Source organism: Mirounga angustirostris, unplaced genomic scaffold, assembly GCF_029215605.1.
Source record: "Mirounga angustirostris isolate CCGP_5_RB_7025 unplaced genomic scaffold, mMirAng1.0.hap1 SCAF_5, whole genome shotgun sequence".
In the NCBI taxonomy this organism is placed as follows: Eukaryota; Metazoa; Chordata; class Mammalia; order Carnivora; family Phocidae; genus Mirounga; species Mirounga angustirostris.
Genome location: NW_026991713.1, coordinates 5684616 through 5699605, shown reverse-complemented (window position 1 = coordinate 5699605; position 14990 = coordinate 5684616). Strand labels below are relative to the sequence as shown.

The 14990-nt window shown below is 50.0% G+C and overlaps 1 protein-coding gene across 1 annotated transcript in view; it reads right to left on the bottom strand.

The window, feature by feature from the left end:
• Positions 1-14990, bottom strand: part of EFCAB6 (EF-hand calcium binding domain 6) — a 206828-nt gene that overhangs the window by 15112 nt on the left and 176726 nt on the right. The window contains exon 25 of the mRNA XM_045866745.2: positions 2438-2665. Within this exon, the coding sequence (XP_045722701.2) occupies positions 2438-2665 (228 nt within the window). The remainder of the gene's footprint in view (positions 1-2437; positions 2666-14990) is intronic.

The following is a 14990-nucleotide window of genomic DNA, read 5'->3' as shown; positions in this document are numbered from 1 at the left end:
CACAGGACCCTGGGACCATGACCTGAGCCGAAGGCAGACGCTTAACGACTGAGACACCCAGGCGCCCCGGTCCCTATCTTCTTAAGACATATCCAAGTGGACCCAGTTCCTATGGCCTTTTATAGCACGCTTTCTGCAGAGTCACGAAGACCCATCAGTTTCCAACTCCATCCACTCGGAGAGTCGCTCTCCTCTTCTGAAAGGTTAATTACACCAAAAGATTTCAAAAGATGCGGCACTTGCCCTGCTTACAGAGCTCTGTAAGTCAAGAAAGCTGACCTCTCAGATTCGTGATGGTTGGATTTTTTTTTTTAGGATGAGCTAGTTTTTATAATGCAGATAAACCAAGACACAAGATCTCTATTTGGATGCTGGTTAACATGGTTGGAACTGTCCCAGCATCTTCAGGGAACCCTTCTGAATAATGGCAAGAGAGGTCCAGACACTTTAGGGGTGCCAAATTACTTCTGTGTCTCCCCGTACAGACACTGTACCATCCAACCAAGAAGGTCCCGGTACATGACTCATGCAAGGAGAAAACATGGATCTCTGTGGCTTTGGCTTCCTGTTTGCCAGTCTATATCCAGAAGCACCCTTCCCAAATAGAGCACAATTTTTGCTAATCATCCCCCAACTTAAACCATGGTACTTATGTCAGACTTTGGTGCCCTCGATGATGCAGACTATATTTGAGATGTGTCGGCGTATTTTTAGAAGGCAGCATTTAAAAATAAGTGCTTGATTTTGCTGGAGAGGTGGGGGGCTTGATGTGCTGGGGATGGTGGAAGCTTTCTTAGTGGACAATTAAAATCCAATTCTCTGTTATACATGCCAGATATGCCAGCATGTCATTAATTTATATCGATAATTAGAGTGAAATTTTACTCATTTAGATGAAAAATCTTTATTAGCAAAACCTTTGTTAGTTGGCCCCATAGAATAATAAATGCAACTGGATTAATTTTAAAGGTTTCTCTCCATTTATAGTAATGGAGAGAAGTATTTGCAAATAGCCATCTCACTCAGCTTTGATGATCTATGGGACTGAACTGTTGAGGGAAAAGCACTTTAATTTGTTTAGCAAAAATGATCATAACACTTTAAAAAGGTGGTATTTTAGGAAAGTGAAATCTGATGCTCATATTATTCATTATTAATGAATTCATTCTGTAGGGTGGTGAGTTCAGAGGCCTGAGTGGGGAGGGGGTCGTGTGTGATGATCACCCCTCCCTGTGAACACTCTTAGTCCTTAATTCTTAAACCCCGAGAAAATGGGGCCTCAGAGTGGAGTGACCCAACTTGGGAGCCGAGAGTGACCTTTCCACCCGGGAGCTGCGGGAAGCTACCCGGGCTGAGCCTGAGCAGAATCAGAGGAAGGACGGAGGTGGGGCTACTTTCATAAGTATTTTGGATTTCAGTTTTCACTTGAGTTATCCTCTGGGATTAGGGCACCAGCTTGTTTGACAAGTGGAGAGTGCCTGAAGCAGTGCGTTTTCTGTGGGGGAGGGAACTCTGCTTCTGCGCTTGGATCACTGGTGCTCTGTGTTATCCCAGCTGTTTGGCCACTGGACAGTGGTGGTGGAGAACATGGACACCAAACCCGCGACCTATCCATTCACCAGGACTTGCTGAGCACCTGCTCTGTGCCAGGCTCTGTTTTCCCGTTTGGGTCACAGTGAGGAACAAGCCACCCAGGGAACTGCTCCCCGGGCACTAACATTTAGTGATATTATTGACTGAAGTTAGTAAGCAAGGCAGACCCTCAGGAGGCCATCCTTCTGGGAGGTGCTCTTAGCCTTGGAAGGTCATGGAGGGCAGAGAAGTCAGGGCAACAGGTTATCAGAGCTAAGAAGAGCATCATTCGGTTTTTGAGGAGGAAACTGCTGAGAATCTCTTCTGAGGCCTCTGTGATGGGCAGGAGGGCCTCAGAGAGGGTGGCCTGTGTCCAGCCTGTGGGGTGGGCATGTCACCAGCCTGCCCATGGCGGTATCCCCAGAGCTTCTGAAAACACTAGCAATGGAACCAGGGAGAGGGCAAGGAGAGGGGGAGGGAGGTGGCGGGAGGTCCAGAGCAGCTCATAGGCTCTATGTTGTCCCGTTCAGGTGTGGGGAGAGACTGGTTGCCTCTCTGGGTCACATAAGCCCAGGGATTATCCAGGGGAGGAAGAGGGAGTGTGGTTGCTGGAGCAGAGTTTAATTTGATTTTAAAAATAAAAGTGACATTTGCACCCTGATTGAAAAGGTGCAATTCATACTTGTTACACAAACAGAAGGCTCCTGTGAGTCTTCAGTAAGATTGAAAACAAAACAATAACAACAACAATAGAAACAACACCCCCCAAAACCTTCCAGTATTTTCAAAATAGAGATCAGCCCTAAATTCTGGCCTGATGCTCATATAACACTGCCTAGGACAATGAACCAAATGCATTTCTTACTTGCTCATCTGTCAGAATTTGGACATGGCGGGAACAAACGGCCCGGAATTCATCCCTGGAGGCGGTGTTCGTTTTCATGGTGTCGAAGTTCTCAAACTCCTGAGCAATTGTGCGGTAATGGGAGCCCACGGCTTTGTGGAGGCGAGCCAGCAGCTCCTGGTTTGTCGTTTCCTTGGGAGATGTAGGCGGCGGGCCTTTGGGCATTTTCTCAGCCCACTCGGCAGCAGTCTGGGAAAAAAAAGACAAAGAAAGATTGATCCATATAATAAATAATAAATCATCTCATGGCCCTGGGCCCACCACCCATGGCAGGTCCTGGGGGAGCCCCAGCTTGGTGAGGAAAAGTGCCACCACCCACACGTGGGTCTCAGACAGGATCCAACCAGAGGTTCATACTTGGCTGAAGGGGAAGCCTGGGTCCCGTGGCCACAGAGAGGGAGCCACACACAAGTCAGGGCCACCATGCAGGGGGACATGTGGAGCCGGCCCTGGGGAGGGCAGGCCTTTATTCTCATCCATTCACTCACTCGGTCTGTCCTTCTGTTCACTTCACAAACACGCAGCGAGTGTGTGCTCTGAGGTAAGGGAGTAAACGTGTATCCAGACTGCTTTTATTTCTGGACATCAGTGTAGTGGATTTATACTCACAGCGGTTAGAATTGGCAAGGCAGTTTTTGATGGCCCTTACTACATGATGCTACAGCACCACGGCTGGCTAAGTGTTCCCTTAAGCCTAAAACTTCGAGGCCCACAGGGACTTAATCCTGGCGAACGCAGAATCTGTGGGGTTGGAGGTTGAGCAGGGCCGTGGAGCAGGCCCACTGAGCGCTGCCATTCTAAACCTCTCCTGGGGAGTCAGGAGCCCTAGGTCAGGGCCTCATGGCGCTGTCCATGGTGCCTGCGAGCCTGGCGGGGGTGAGCGGTAGCCTGGACTCAGGGGCCGCTTTCTGGAGAGAGGAGGAATGGGCTGTGGGGAAATGGGGGAAGAGAAGGACCTTCTTACTGGATGTATAGGCTACGTGCAGGCGAGAGGGCCAGGCAAGGTGAGCAGGGAGGAGCCTGGGGAGGACCACAGCCTACGTTCCACACGTGCTGATGATCACTAATGGTAGACAGGTGGGACAGGTGGTAGATAGGCAGGACAGGAGGAATAGCAGACACGGAAGTTACTTAGTGATCACCAGCAGATGCTAGGATGACAAAGGTCTCTGTGTTCACCCTGGGGCCAGTGAGGAGGACAGACTTAGCTCGCGATGAAGCCAGACTTGGGAGACTGGGGCTCAAAAGGCAGCTGCATCCTGAGCCTTCTGTGAGGGGACAAGGGTCAGGGGGAGTGGGCAGGCCTAGGGAAGCAGCCCTGACATCCACCTACTTGCTGCAAGCAGGAAGAGGCCCCCCAAACCAGACCTGTGGTTGCTGCCTCAGCAGTTCAGCTCCTGAAGTTTGAGGAAGAGGTGAGGCTGTGGGATGGGAGGGGACACCAGACTCTGTGAGAACGTGAGGGTGACAATGCATGAGAACTGTCTCCCAATGAGGGTGAATTCTGAAATCCGCTCCATTTCCTCCATCAAAACCTGTCGTGACTATTAGCTATAATTGCTCTCATGATGAGCAGCACTGTGCTAAGACCTTTACAAGATTTTCACATTTAATCCCCCCAACTAGTATTAAAACTTGGTCATGTCTCATGAAAAAATACTCAACATCACTTGTCATCAGGGAAATACAAATCAAAACCACAATGAGATACCACCTCACACCAGTCAGAATGGCTAAAATTAACAAGACAGGAACGACAGATGTTGGCAAGGATGTGAAGAAGGGGGAACCCTCTCACACTGTTGGTGGGAATGCAAGCTGGTACAGCCCCTCTGGAAAACGGTATGGAGGTTCCTCAAGAAGTTAAAAATAGAGCTACCCTACAACCCAGCAATTACACTACCAGGTATTTAACCCAAAGATACAAATATAGTGATCCACAGGGGCACCTGCACCCCAATGTTCATAGCAGCAATGTCCACAATAGCCAAACTGTAGAAGGAGCCAAGATGTCCATCGACAGATAAATGGATAAAGAAGATGTGGTACATATATACAATGGAATATTACTCAGCCATCAGAAAGGATGAGTACTTAGCATTTACACTGACGTGGATGGAACTGGAGGGTATTATGCTGAGTGAAATGAGTCAATCAGAGAAAGACAATTATCATACGGTTTCACTCATGCGGTATATAAGAAACAGCACAGAGGATCATAGGGGAAGGGAGGGAAAACTGAATGGGAAGAAATCAGAGAGGGAGACCATGAGAGACTCTTAATTCTGGGAAACAAACAGGGTTGCTGGAGGGAAGGTCGGTGGGGGAATGGGATAACTGGGTGATGGGCATTAGGGAGAGCATGTGATGTGATGAGCACTGGGTGTTATATGCAACTGATAAATTATTGAACACTACATCTGAAACTAATGATGTACTGTATGTTGGCTAATTGAATTTAAATTAAAAAAAAAACTCGGTCATGTCTCTTTTTCAGCAATTCCACAGCAATATATATATTCTGTGTTACTATCCTTCAGGACAGAGCATAATGTTACTTTATGAAGTTGCATCAAACACAGGATGCTTCTGGAAACACCCTCAAAAACGTGATCCCACACACTCGGACCACAGTCCGTCTCATCTTCAACCACTGAACAGTCCATAGAAGCTTTTATTTTTTTAATTTTTTAATTTTTTTTAATTTTTTTAAAAGATTTTATTTATTTATTTGACAGAGAGAGACAGCGAGAGAGGGAACACAAGCAGGGGGAGTGGGAGAGGGAGAAGCAGGCTTCCCCCCGAGGAGGGAGCCCGATGCGGGACTCGATCCCAGGACCCTGGGACCATGACCTGAGCCAAAGGCAGTCGCTCAACGACTGAGCCACCCAGGAGCCCCTAGAAGCTTTTAAACACATCCACTTGGAGCCATTCAAAGCAAGTGGGTGCCTTTCTTTCCCTATTCTTGAAAATGAGACTGACCTTCCTGGTGGATGTGATACATTTCCAAACAGTTACAGCTCACCTCCCACAGCTAAGCACCTGGCTGTTTGCCTAAACATTCCAAGAGGTGTTGGTGTTCAGAGTGCAGAGGAGCCTCCTCCAGAAGGAGAGTCCTGCTTCAAGTCTGTGCTGACACTTGGCGCTCCTTTGTGCCCTGAGAAGGATGAGCCCCCAGGGGACACAGCTGAGAAGAACACAGGTGGACAAGTCTAGCAGGGAAGGTGGGAGTCCTGGATCTGAGGCTAGACTCTGCCCCTAAGGCGTTGTGTGGTCTCACGTAAGCCCCTAGGGGCCCCTTTCCCCTTGGTTTCCTCATCTATCCAGGAGGAGTAAGGAAGGGCTGACTTGAGACCGTATATATGAGCGCTCTTTGAAAGTTTTAAAACACAAAACAAATTGGAAATCCTCTCATTCTACCAACAGATACAGAAGAATTCTCACAAAGCAGATTATGCAACCCTAGGTTAATATGGTTTCAACTCCAGAGGAAATTGAATCATTTTTAAGCAAAATAGAGATTACAAAATTTAACTTGAGTATTAGAAAGGCCTGAATAGACAGGTAACCATAAAAGAAACTGAAAAAGCTGTTAGAAGAGCTACCATCTATTATTAAAAATGTGCAAATGTGGCTGATTTTAAGGGCAAGCTGTATCTCATTTTAAGCAATAAATAATTTTTACATTAGTCAAATTAGTCCAGAACACAGAAAGGCATCTATAGTATTCCAACTCATTATATATATTTCCCTAATACCAAAATATGATAAACACTTGAAATAAAAAATATAAACCCACCTAATTTATGGGCACTAATGTGAAGACATTAAAAGATTTTTAAAAAGACCATTAGGAATATTTAGCACCATTATTTTTAAATAAAAAATCAACTACGGTTTATTCCCAGTATAAGAGTCCTTCAAGAATTAGCAGACCTTTCAATTCTTTACGTTAGGTCACATATCGACAGATGGCAAAAAAGGCATTTAATCAAATCCAGCAGCTATGCCTGATAGAAATGGTGTACACTAGAATACAATAGCTATACCACATAGAAATAAAATGAAGATCCTGTGTGTAATACTCTCTCCTTAAATGAGAGTATTAGCCAAACACCATCTGCAAACATATTAAACGGGTAACATATTTAAAGCATTAAAGTCTGAAACAAGATAGGCACGCTCAACTGTCAGTTCTACTATTCACATTTTTAGAGGCTCCAGCTTTTGAAATAAAACAAGAAGATGAAATAAACCGTATGAATGTTGAAAAACGAAATTCATCATTATTTGTGGATGTGACTGTACAACTAGAAAATCTCAAGATAGTGAGGAAAGTGGCTGGAATAAAGCCAAAAATACAAAACAGCAATACTATTTTTTGGGCGGTAATTATAACTCATTAGAAATTGTATTGTGGAAACAACCCACATTTACGTTGGTGACAAGCTCTTGAATACTTTGGGATAAATTTCATATGAAAGCGTGAGACCTACACAGAGACAGCTACGCGCATTCTACGGAGGGGCTGTCAAAGCAAGGTTGGAATACAAAGGGACGTGTACTATGATCCCAGATGCGAAGACTCCATTTCAAAAGATCTCAAATTATAAATAAAGTTAATAAAGTCTTAATAAAAATCTCAGTGGATATTTGGGAGAATCGTCAGATATATGGACACTAAAATTGATATGGAGAAAAAAATATAGGAAAATTGCCACGAATTCTTGGGAAAGGCTAGCAATGAAGTTTTTGACCTGCCAGATATTAACATGTCATAAACTTGATATAACCAGAGGAGTGTAGCTTGGTCTAGAAACATGTAAGGAAATCAGTGGCCACCTGCTTAGGTTGTTAGTGGGTAAGAAATAGACCTCTAACTGTGGCCGAGCCACGACACCACTAAAGCAGTAGGGAATGGCGTGGCTGACTCCTAGACAGCTTTGGGTCAGAGTGACCTCATAAACAAGAAAGAACATCCAAGTTTCACAAAGGAAAATTCCTCCTTCTCTCTTGCCTCATCAACTTCAAACCACGGTCCTCTGAGGTCTCCACCTCGGCAAATGGAGACTGCCCTTCCAGTAACTTAGGCCTGGGGTCACCTGTGAAATATCTACCACCACTTCCAAACCACCCACAAATCCCAGGGGCTCTGCTTTCACAGTACGTATCTGGAAGCTGACTGCTCCATCTTTACCTCCTGGTCCAAGCCACCATCGTCTCTTGCACTGAGTACGGCAACTGTCTCTCTGCTTCCACGTGCATTTTCCTCTGAGGATGATCTTTTAAAGTATGTATGTACACACGCACACAAGTATTAACACTTGTTCTTCGATGGAAGGGTAAGCAAGAGCAAGAGCCATAATCACAGAGCCATAGTCATCTTCCTCTGAGGATGATGTTTTTAAAGTGCATGTCAGATCAAGCAAACCTCTCAAAAGGCTTCACAGATTGCCCAGAGTAACAGGCAGAGCTTCACAACGGCCCTCCCCAGCGCCCCCCCACCCTGCTACACTCTCTGACCTCACTTCTGTGACTCTCTTCCTTGCTCACTCTGCTCAGAGCCGCCAAGCCTCCTGCTTTTCTTCAAATACAGCAAGCGCCTTTCTACCTCAGGGCCTTTGCACTTGCTGTTCTCACACATCCTTCAGGGTTTTTAGAACATGCCTGAGCCACATTCCACATTTCCCTCCCTTTCCCCTGTCCTTGCTTGTGTTCTGTGGTGCTTATTGCTCTCTGATCCCCTATATGTTTACTCCTTAACTGTCTTCCTTACCCTAACAGAAGATAAACCTCATGAAGGCAAGGACTCTAGTCTTTTGTTCACTGCTGAATTCCCAAGTGCTTAGCACAGACCTGGCACACAGTGGGGTCTTCTTTTTTTTTTTTTTAAAGATTTTATTTATTTATTTATTTGACAGAGAGAGAGAGAGCACAAGCAGGAGGAGTGGCAGAGGGAGAGGGAGAAGCAGGCTCCCTGAGGAGCAGGGAGCCCGATGCAAGGCTCGATCCCAGGACCTCAGGATCATGACCTGAGCCGAAGGCAGTCGCTTAACCAACTGAGCCACCCAGGTGCCCCCATAGTGGGGTCTTAATATTTGTTCAAAGAAAGAGTGAATAAACAATGCATCTATACAATGGAAAAATGTCACAACCAATAAAATGAAATAAGTGGCAGGATCCTTGCATTCTGCTCTGGGCAGCGGCCCAGGATCTATGTTAAAAATCATGACCTTGTCACGATGCAAAGAAATGGAAATGAAAAAAAAGATTTGATTTTTTTCTTCTAACAAACTGGCAAATTTCTTTTTTTTTTTTTAAGATTTTATTTATTTATTTGAGAGAGAGAATGAGAGCGAGCGAGCACATGAGAGGGGAGGGTCAGAGGGAGAAGCAGACTCCCTGCTGAGCAGGGAGCCCGATGTGGGACTCGATCCGGGGACTCCAGGATCATGACCTGAGCCGAAGGCAGTCGCCCAACCAACTGAGCCACCCAGGTGCCCCAAACTGGCAAATTTCTGATTGAAGATATCATGCTGGAATAGGTGAATAACATACCTGAAGCCATAAAAATTTCCTCTCCTTTGACTTAGTACCTCTCCTCTAGGACTCTCCTTCAGGAAATAAACAAGGTGAGCTCATGGAACTACAATCATTAAGAATTCTTTACAAAATTAACAAGATTTTACAAAATTGGCAACAGTTTGGATGTCTGACAGTAGGGAAACAGTTAAATAAGATATGATATTTCTTTTTTTAAGATCTTATTTATGTATTTGAGAGAGAGAGAGAGAGCATGCCAGTGGGGGGAGGAGCAGAGGGAGAGGGAGAGAGAATCTCAAGCAGATTCCATGCTGAGCATGGAGCCCATTGCAGAGCTCGATCTCATGACCCTGAGATCATGATCCGAACTGAATCAGGCATTTAACCAACTGAGCCACCCAGGTGCCCCAAGATATGATATTTCTATAGGATGGATTACAATCCAGCTATTTAGAATCTTTCAAGGAGTAATTTAATAATATGATAAAATGTTTGTGATGTACTAAGTGGAAAAGAATCCATAAAATCGTCCAAATGATCGTGCATACACACACACATGTGCGCACATGCATGCACACGCACAAACACACACAAGTATTAACGCTTGTTCTCTGGGTGGAGAGGGAAGGGAAGCAAAGTCAGGAGGCTGACTGGAGCTCCCAAGCTGGGAGGGTCAGGGGTCCTGAGGTCTGGGGCTTGGGACAGTCTGGTTTGGTTGTGAATGACGCTGAGGACAGACTGGCCGTGGAGCGCTGCTCAGTGGGAGAGCCTGCGCTGTGAGTCAGACCCCTGCTCTCCACCTGTGCATAGATCTGAGTAACACCTGAATCTCAGAGCCCCAAGGGGTGGTGAGTGCTTGTGCTGGGTACATGTGACACGCACGTGTGCACTGCCCTCTCAGAGAATGAATGCTCAATGCCCGCCCTTGAGTACTGTCCTGAGTCTTTCACAAACACTCATGGGACATCTGCTATGTGCCAGGCACTCTTCTAGCCTGGGGAGGAAGAGGTAAGAAGTAATCCTTAAATAAAGTCTCTACCCAGGTGGAGTCTCCAGGGGGAAGAGAGCGACCAGGGCAAAGCTCACCCATAGGGTGAGCAGAGATTCTAAGTGGGTTGTGTGCTCTTAGAAGGGGGCAGGGTGCCGTGGACACAATTGGCCTCCCTGAGGAGGAGATGACTGAGCTGGGAGGCAAAGGAAGTGCAGGTGTAAGTCACCTGAAAACCCAGAGCCCGAGGCCATGTCCCTACTCAGCAAGGTGGGGAGGCTGAGGAACAAGGCAGGCCGGCCTGCAAAGTCAGCTCTTCCCACAGGCCCTGAGTTGCAGCCCGAGCAACCGCCCCCCGCCCCCGCCCTTCTCCTTGGCCAGGAGGGCGGGAGGCAAGGGGACACTCACGGGCACTTGCCAAGAACAGAAACAGCACCATTTCCTGTCCAGACACACAGGAGCGCGGGTGACTAAAACTTCTCATGAAGGGGGTTTTGCTGCCAGTTAGAAATAGTCTTTTGCCTCCTACAAAAATAATTATTGCATTTTCACGGCAGAAAACTTAGAAATGACAAAAATGCTACAAGGAATAAACAGAGATCACCGATCACGCCACTCCCACTCGGTGACCAGGATGAATGGCTGACCTGGAGGTCCTCAGGCCCCGCAGATGGGGCCACCCCGCTCTGCATGCCATGCCACCCAGAGCACCCCCCAGCCTTGGAAGTGCAGAGCCCCCCGGTTCTTCCATCAGGGCACGGAGGAGCGGAATCTGTCAGGCGCCCCTATCCTGGTTCTCGTCCTGCTTTTGAACAAAGCCGCTCAGCCACTGCCAACCTGGCTCCGAGTGACTGAAGACGCCTGGGAAGAACAGATGGCTCTTGGTCTGGCGCTTTTGTGTCCCTGGCACTTGTCACGTGATCATATATCTGAATGGGGAAAAATAGTGCTTTTTCTATAACTAGAAGGAATGTTTCTCCTAATCGGAAAGGACACCACTATTTTCCGATGTAAATGTCACTTTCCGATACTAACTAGGCTTTCCATAGAAGGCACCCTTGGGATAGGAATGATAGCAGGGACACTGAGAATGACAGGGAAGGGATCAAGCGTTGGGTGCCCACCTTCGTCCACACCGTTGTCTGGAACAGGAGCTGCAGGGCCTGCAGCTCCATGCTCTTGCCTGTGGCCTCTCATCCAACACCCGTATGCACGCCGGGCTGTTCTGGGTACTTAAAAAAAAGTGGAATCGTATCCACCCTAGGTCTGACCCAGCTAGAGAATGATTTCCATGTTTTGAAGGAATTTTCTCTCATTTACTCAAGGGTGTTCATGGAGCCTTGTTTTATCAAACAACTGTCCCTTTTGATGTTGCAGGGAAATAACAGACCACCACTGCCAAGAAGAAAATTCCTGGTCCCCTTTGTGACTTTATAATGTTGGCAAAATATATAAAAGAAACCATGTCCCAATACAGGAAGTATATAATCATCAAAGAGCCTATGAATAACACGGAGCACTTTTCAGTTTCAAACATATCTGTAGATCTCATTTAGTAAACAGCAAGTCACAGTTTTACAATGTATACACCTGTGGTTCTAAATCCTGCCATTGCATGAAATCACCCATGAGGCTGTCCCAGTGGGTGGCGGTCAGAGGGAGGCAGCCTGGGTGGGTGGGGGTCACAGGGAGGCAGCCTGGGTGGGTGGAGGTCAGAGGGAGATCTGGGTGGGTGGGGGTCAGAGGGAGGAGGCCTGGGTGGGTGGGGGTCAGAGGGAGGAGGCCTGCGTGGGTGGGGGTCAGAGGGAGGAGGCCTGCGTGGGTGGGGGTCAGAGGGAGGAGGCCTGCGTGGGTGGGGGTCAGAGGGAGGAGGTCTGGGTGGGTGGGGGTCAGAGGGAGGAGGCCTGCGTGGGTGGGGGTCAGGGGGAGGCGGCCTGGGTGGGTGGGGGTCAGGGGGAGGAGGCCTGGGTGGGTGGGGGTCAGGGGGAGGCGGCCTGGGTGGGTGGGGGTCAGAGGGAGATGGCCTGGGTGGTTGGGGGTCAGAGGGAGGCGGCCTGGGTGGGTGGGGGTCAGAGGGAGGAGGCCTGGGTGGGTGCGGGTCAGAGGGAGGCGGCCTGGGTGGGTTAGGGTCAGAGGGAGGCGGCCTGGGTGGGTGGGGGTCAGAGGGAGGAGGTCTGGGCGGGTGGGGGTCAGAGGGAGGAGGCCTGGGCGGGTGCGGGTCAGAGGGAGGAGGTCTCGGTGGGTGGGGGTCAGAGGGAGGCGGCCTGGGTGGGTGCGGGTCAGAGGGAGGCGGCCTGGGCGGGTTGGGGTCAGAGGGAGGCGGCCTGGGTGGGTGGGGGTCAGAGGGAGGCGGCCTGGGTGGGTGGGGGTCAGAGGGAGGCGGCCTGGGTGGGTGGGGGTCAGAGGGAGACGGCCTGGGTGGGTGGGGGTCAGAGGGAGGAGGTCTCGGTGGGTGGGGGTCAGAGGGAGGCAGCCTGGGTGGGTGGGGGTCAGAGGGAGGCGGCCTGGGTGGGTGCGGGTCAGAGGGAGGCGGCCTGGGTGGGTGCGGGTCAGAGGGAGGCGGCCTGGGCGGGTTAGGGTCAGAGGGAGGCGGCCTGGGTGGGTAGGGGTCAGAGGGAGGAGGTCTGGGCGGGTGGGGGTCAGAGGGAGGAGGCCTGGGTGGGTGCGGGTCAGAGGGAGGCGGCCTGGGTGGGTTAGGGTCAGAGGGAGGCGGCCTGGGTGGGTGGGGGTCAGAGGGAGGAGGTCTGGGCGGGTGGGGGTCAGAGGGAGGAGGCCTGGGCGGGTGCGGGTCAGAGGGAGGAGGTCTGGGGCAGCGGGGGTCAGAGAGAAGCGAGCACCTGTGCAGATTCCGTCTGGAGCCCATGCCTTCAGCCCAGCTGCAGGGCTCCTCTCCGTCCTGCAGCCTGAGGTCTTTGACAGTGTCTTTGGCTCTGACTGGGTTCTCCCGGCGCACACAGCTGCCGGCTGAAGAGGTGGGGAGAGGCCTGTAGGCACAGCGCTGGGACCCCCAGACCATGTCCCATGGTCCCCGCCACCTCTGGGCGCCTCACGCCTGCACAAGAAGAAGGGGCCCGGCTGCCGGGCTGCTGTGGGAGCACAGCTGGAGGCAATGGCCCCGTTAACCCAAGTCCGCCGACCTGGCTGGAGCACAGGGCCCGGGCGCCCCCCCGGTCAGGCCAAGGGCGCTGGGCCGGGAGGGCGAGGACAGTCTCCCATCAACCGAGGGCTTTGGGGTTGGCCGAGCTGAGTGGAGCTGAGCTCTGCCTTTTCTCCTGTGACCTTGAGCAGGACTTAGCACCCCTCTCGGCCTCAGTTTCCTCCCAGAGATAAAAACAAAACCATCTCAAAGGGCCAGCCTGGGATTTCAACAAAACGACACAGCACGTGCTTGGCCCCACGCGTGGCAAACGTGGGCTGCTATTCTTGCTGCTGCTGCTCCCAGGGGCTGTGATTCCAGGTGTTTCTGCCCAAGTCTGACAGAGCCGGGTTCGAGTCCCAGCTCCTGATTAACACCGTTTCTACCGTGAGTCATCACAGAGGCATTCTGGTACATGCTATTGCCTGGAGGTCAAGCCACCTGCCGGGGTAGTGGAAGCCAAGTCTGAGATGTGGTCACGCAGCCCAGCAGCCTGGGCAGGAGCTCAGGGACACCGTGGACATGCCACAGAGCCCTGGTCTCCTGACAGCTGCCCGGGCTCAGATTCAGCATGGCTGAGCAAGAGCCCTGCTCCGGCCTCCTCTGGCTGGCGACTTCAAGCAAGTCGCTTCATTTCTCTGGGTGTGGGTTCTCCATCTGTAAAGTGGTGATAACCACAGCAGTGGAAGAGAACTGCCCCGAAAGAATCATCCAGGAGAAGGCAGACACACTCAGGGAGCACACCATCCATTTCAGGAAGGCGCTGGACCAACCCGTTTGGATAAAGATGAATGAGCCTGTCTCTGCTGCAGGAAACTCACATTGAGGTGGTGGGGAAGCTCCAAGTGAGAAGCTTGCTGACCTAACCCACACCTGACCAAATCAAGGGGAGGGAGGGAGGGAGGGAGGGAGGGAGGGAGGGAGGGAGCAGCACGCGAGGAGAGGGTTAAGCCAACCGCAAGAACCAGCTGAAGGCAGGGCGTGCTCCAGAAGGGTTCACTGAACCTGGAGGTTGGTTAGCTCACATACTATCATACTCTTCTTCCAACAGGTGGAAAGGAGAATGATTCAGAAAAGAGCCTTCTAGCATCCTGTCAAGTTATGTCCAGCCATGATCGTGGCTGCCTTATGAAATCAATTTGCCAGTAAGTCATATCCCAAACAACTTTTCTAGATAACAGGAAGAGAGAACACAATAGGGAAGAAGTGGACTGAAGCATCAAATAATCCAGTAGAGCTGGAAATGGAGGTGCACATACATTGTTTCCTGTGGAATATGCATTCGAGGCTTGATCTCTTCCACTCTCCCTGTGTCCACAGCCTTTGACGTGTGACTTTGGGATTCCTCGCACTGAAAAAGCTGGGAACATGGCTTTGGATTCAGCTGTGTGACTTGCTTTGGGCAAGGGAAGGTTAGCAAGTATAACGTGAATGAAGAATATAAAAAGCACTCGAATACGTGGGCAAGCCCTCCTGGGCTGGGGGCGCTGCCTTGAGAAGAACAGGCCCCCAGCACAGTGCTGGTCTGAGGAGGAGGTGCGAACACGTGCAGCAGAGATGTCCCAGTCAAGCCCCCCTGAGCTGGGCCACCCTACAGATGCAAAAATGGAATACATGCTCATTGTCATGGAGGTTTTGTGGTTGTTTGTTACCTGGTGATAGCTGACCAATGCAGTTCTGAATGTCTAGTTAGGGAGAAATAAAAAGGGGTGAGCTCAGAGTACGGAGAAAAGAAGGAAGCTGTTTGGCGTAGATGGTTTTCCGGCTGCTGGTGTTCACTGACGGTGGGCACATTGCTCGGGAACTTTGTGGCCCTCCTCCTGTGGGTGGCCAAGGGGGCAGTCACG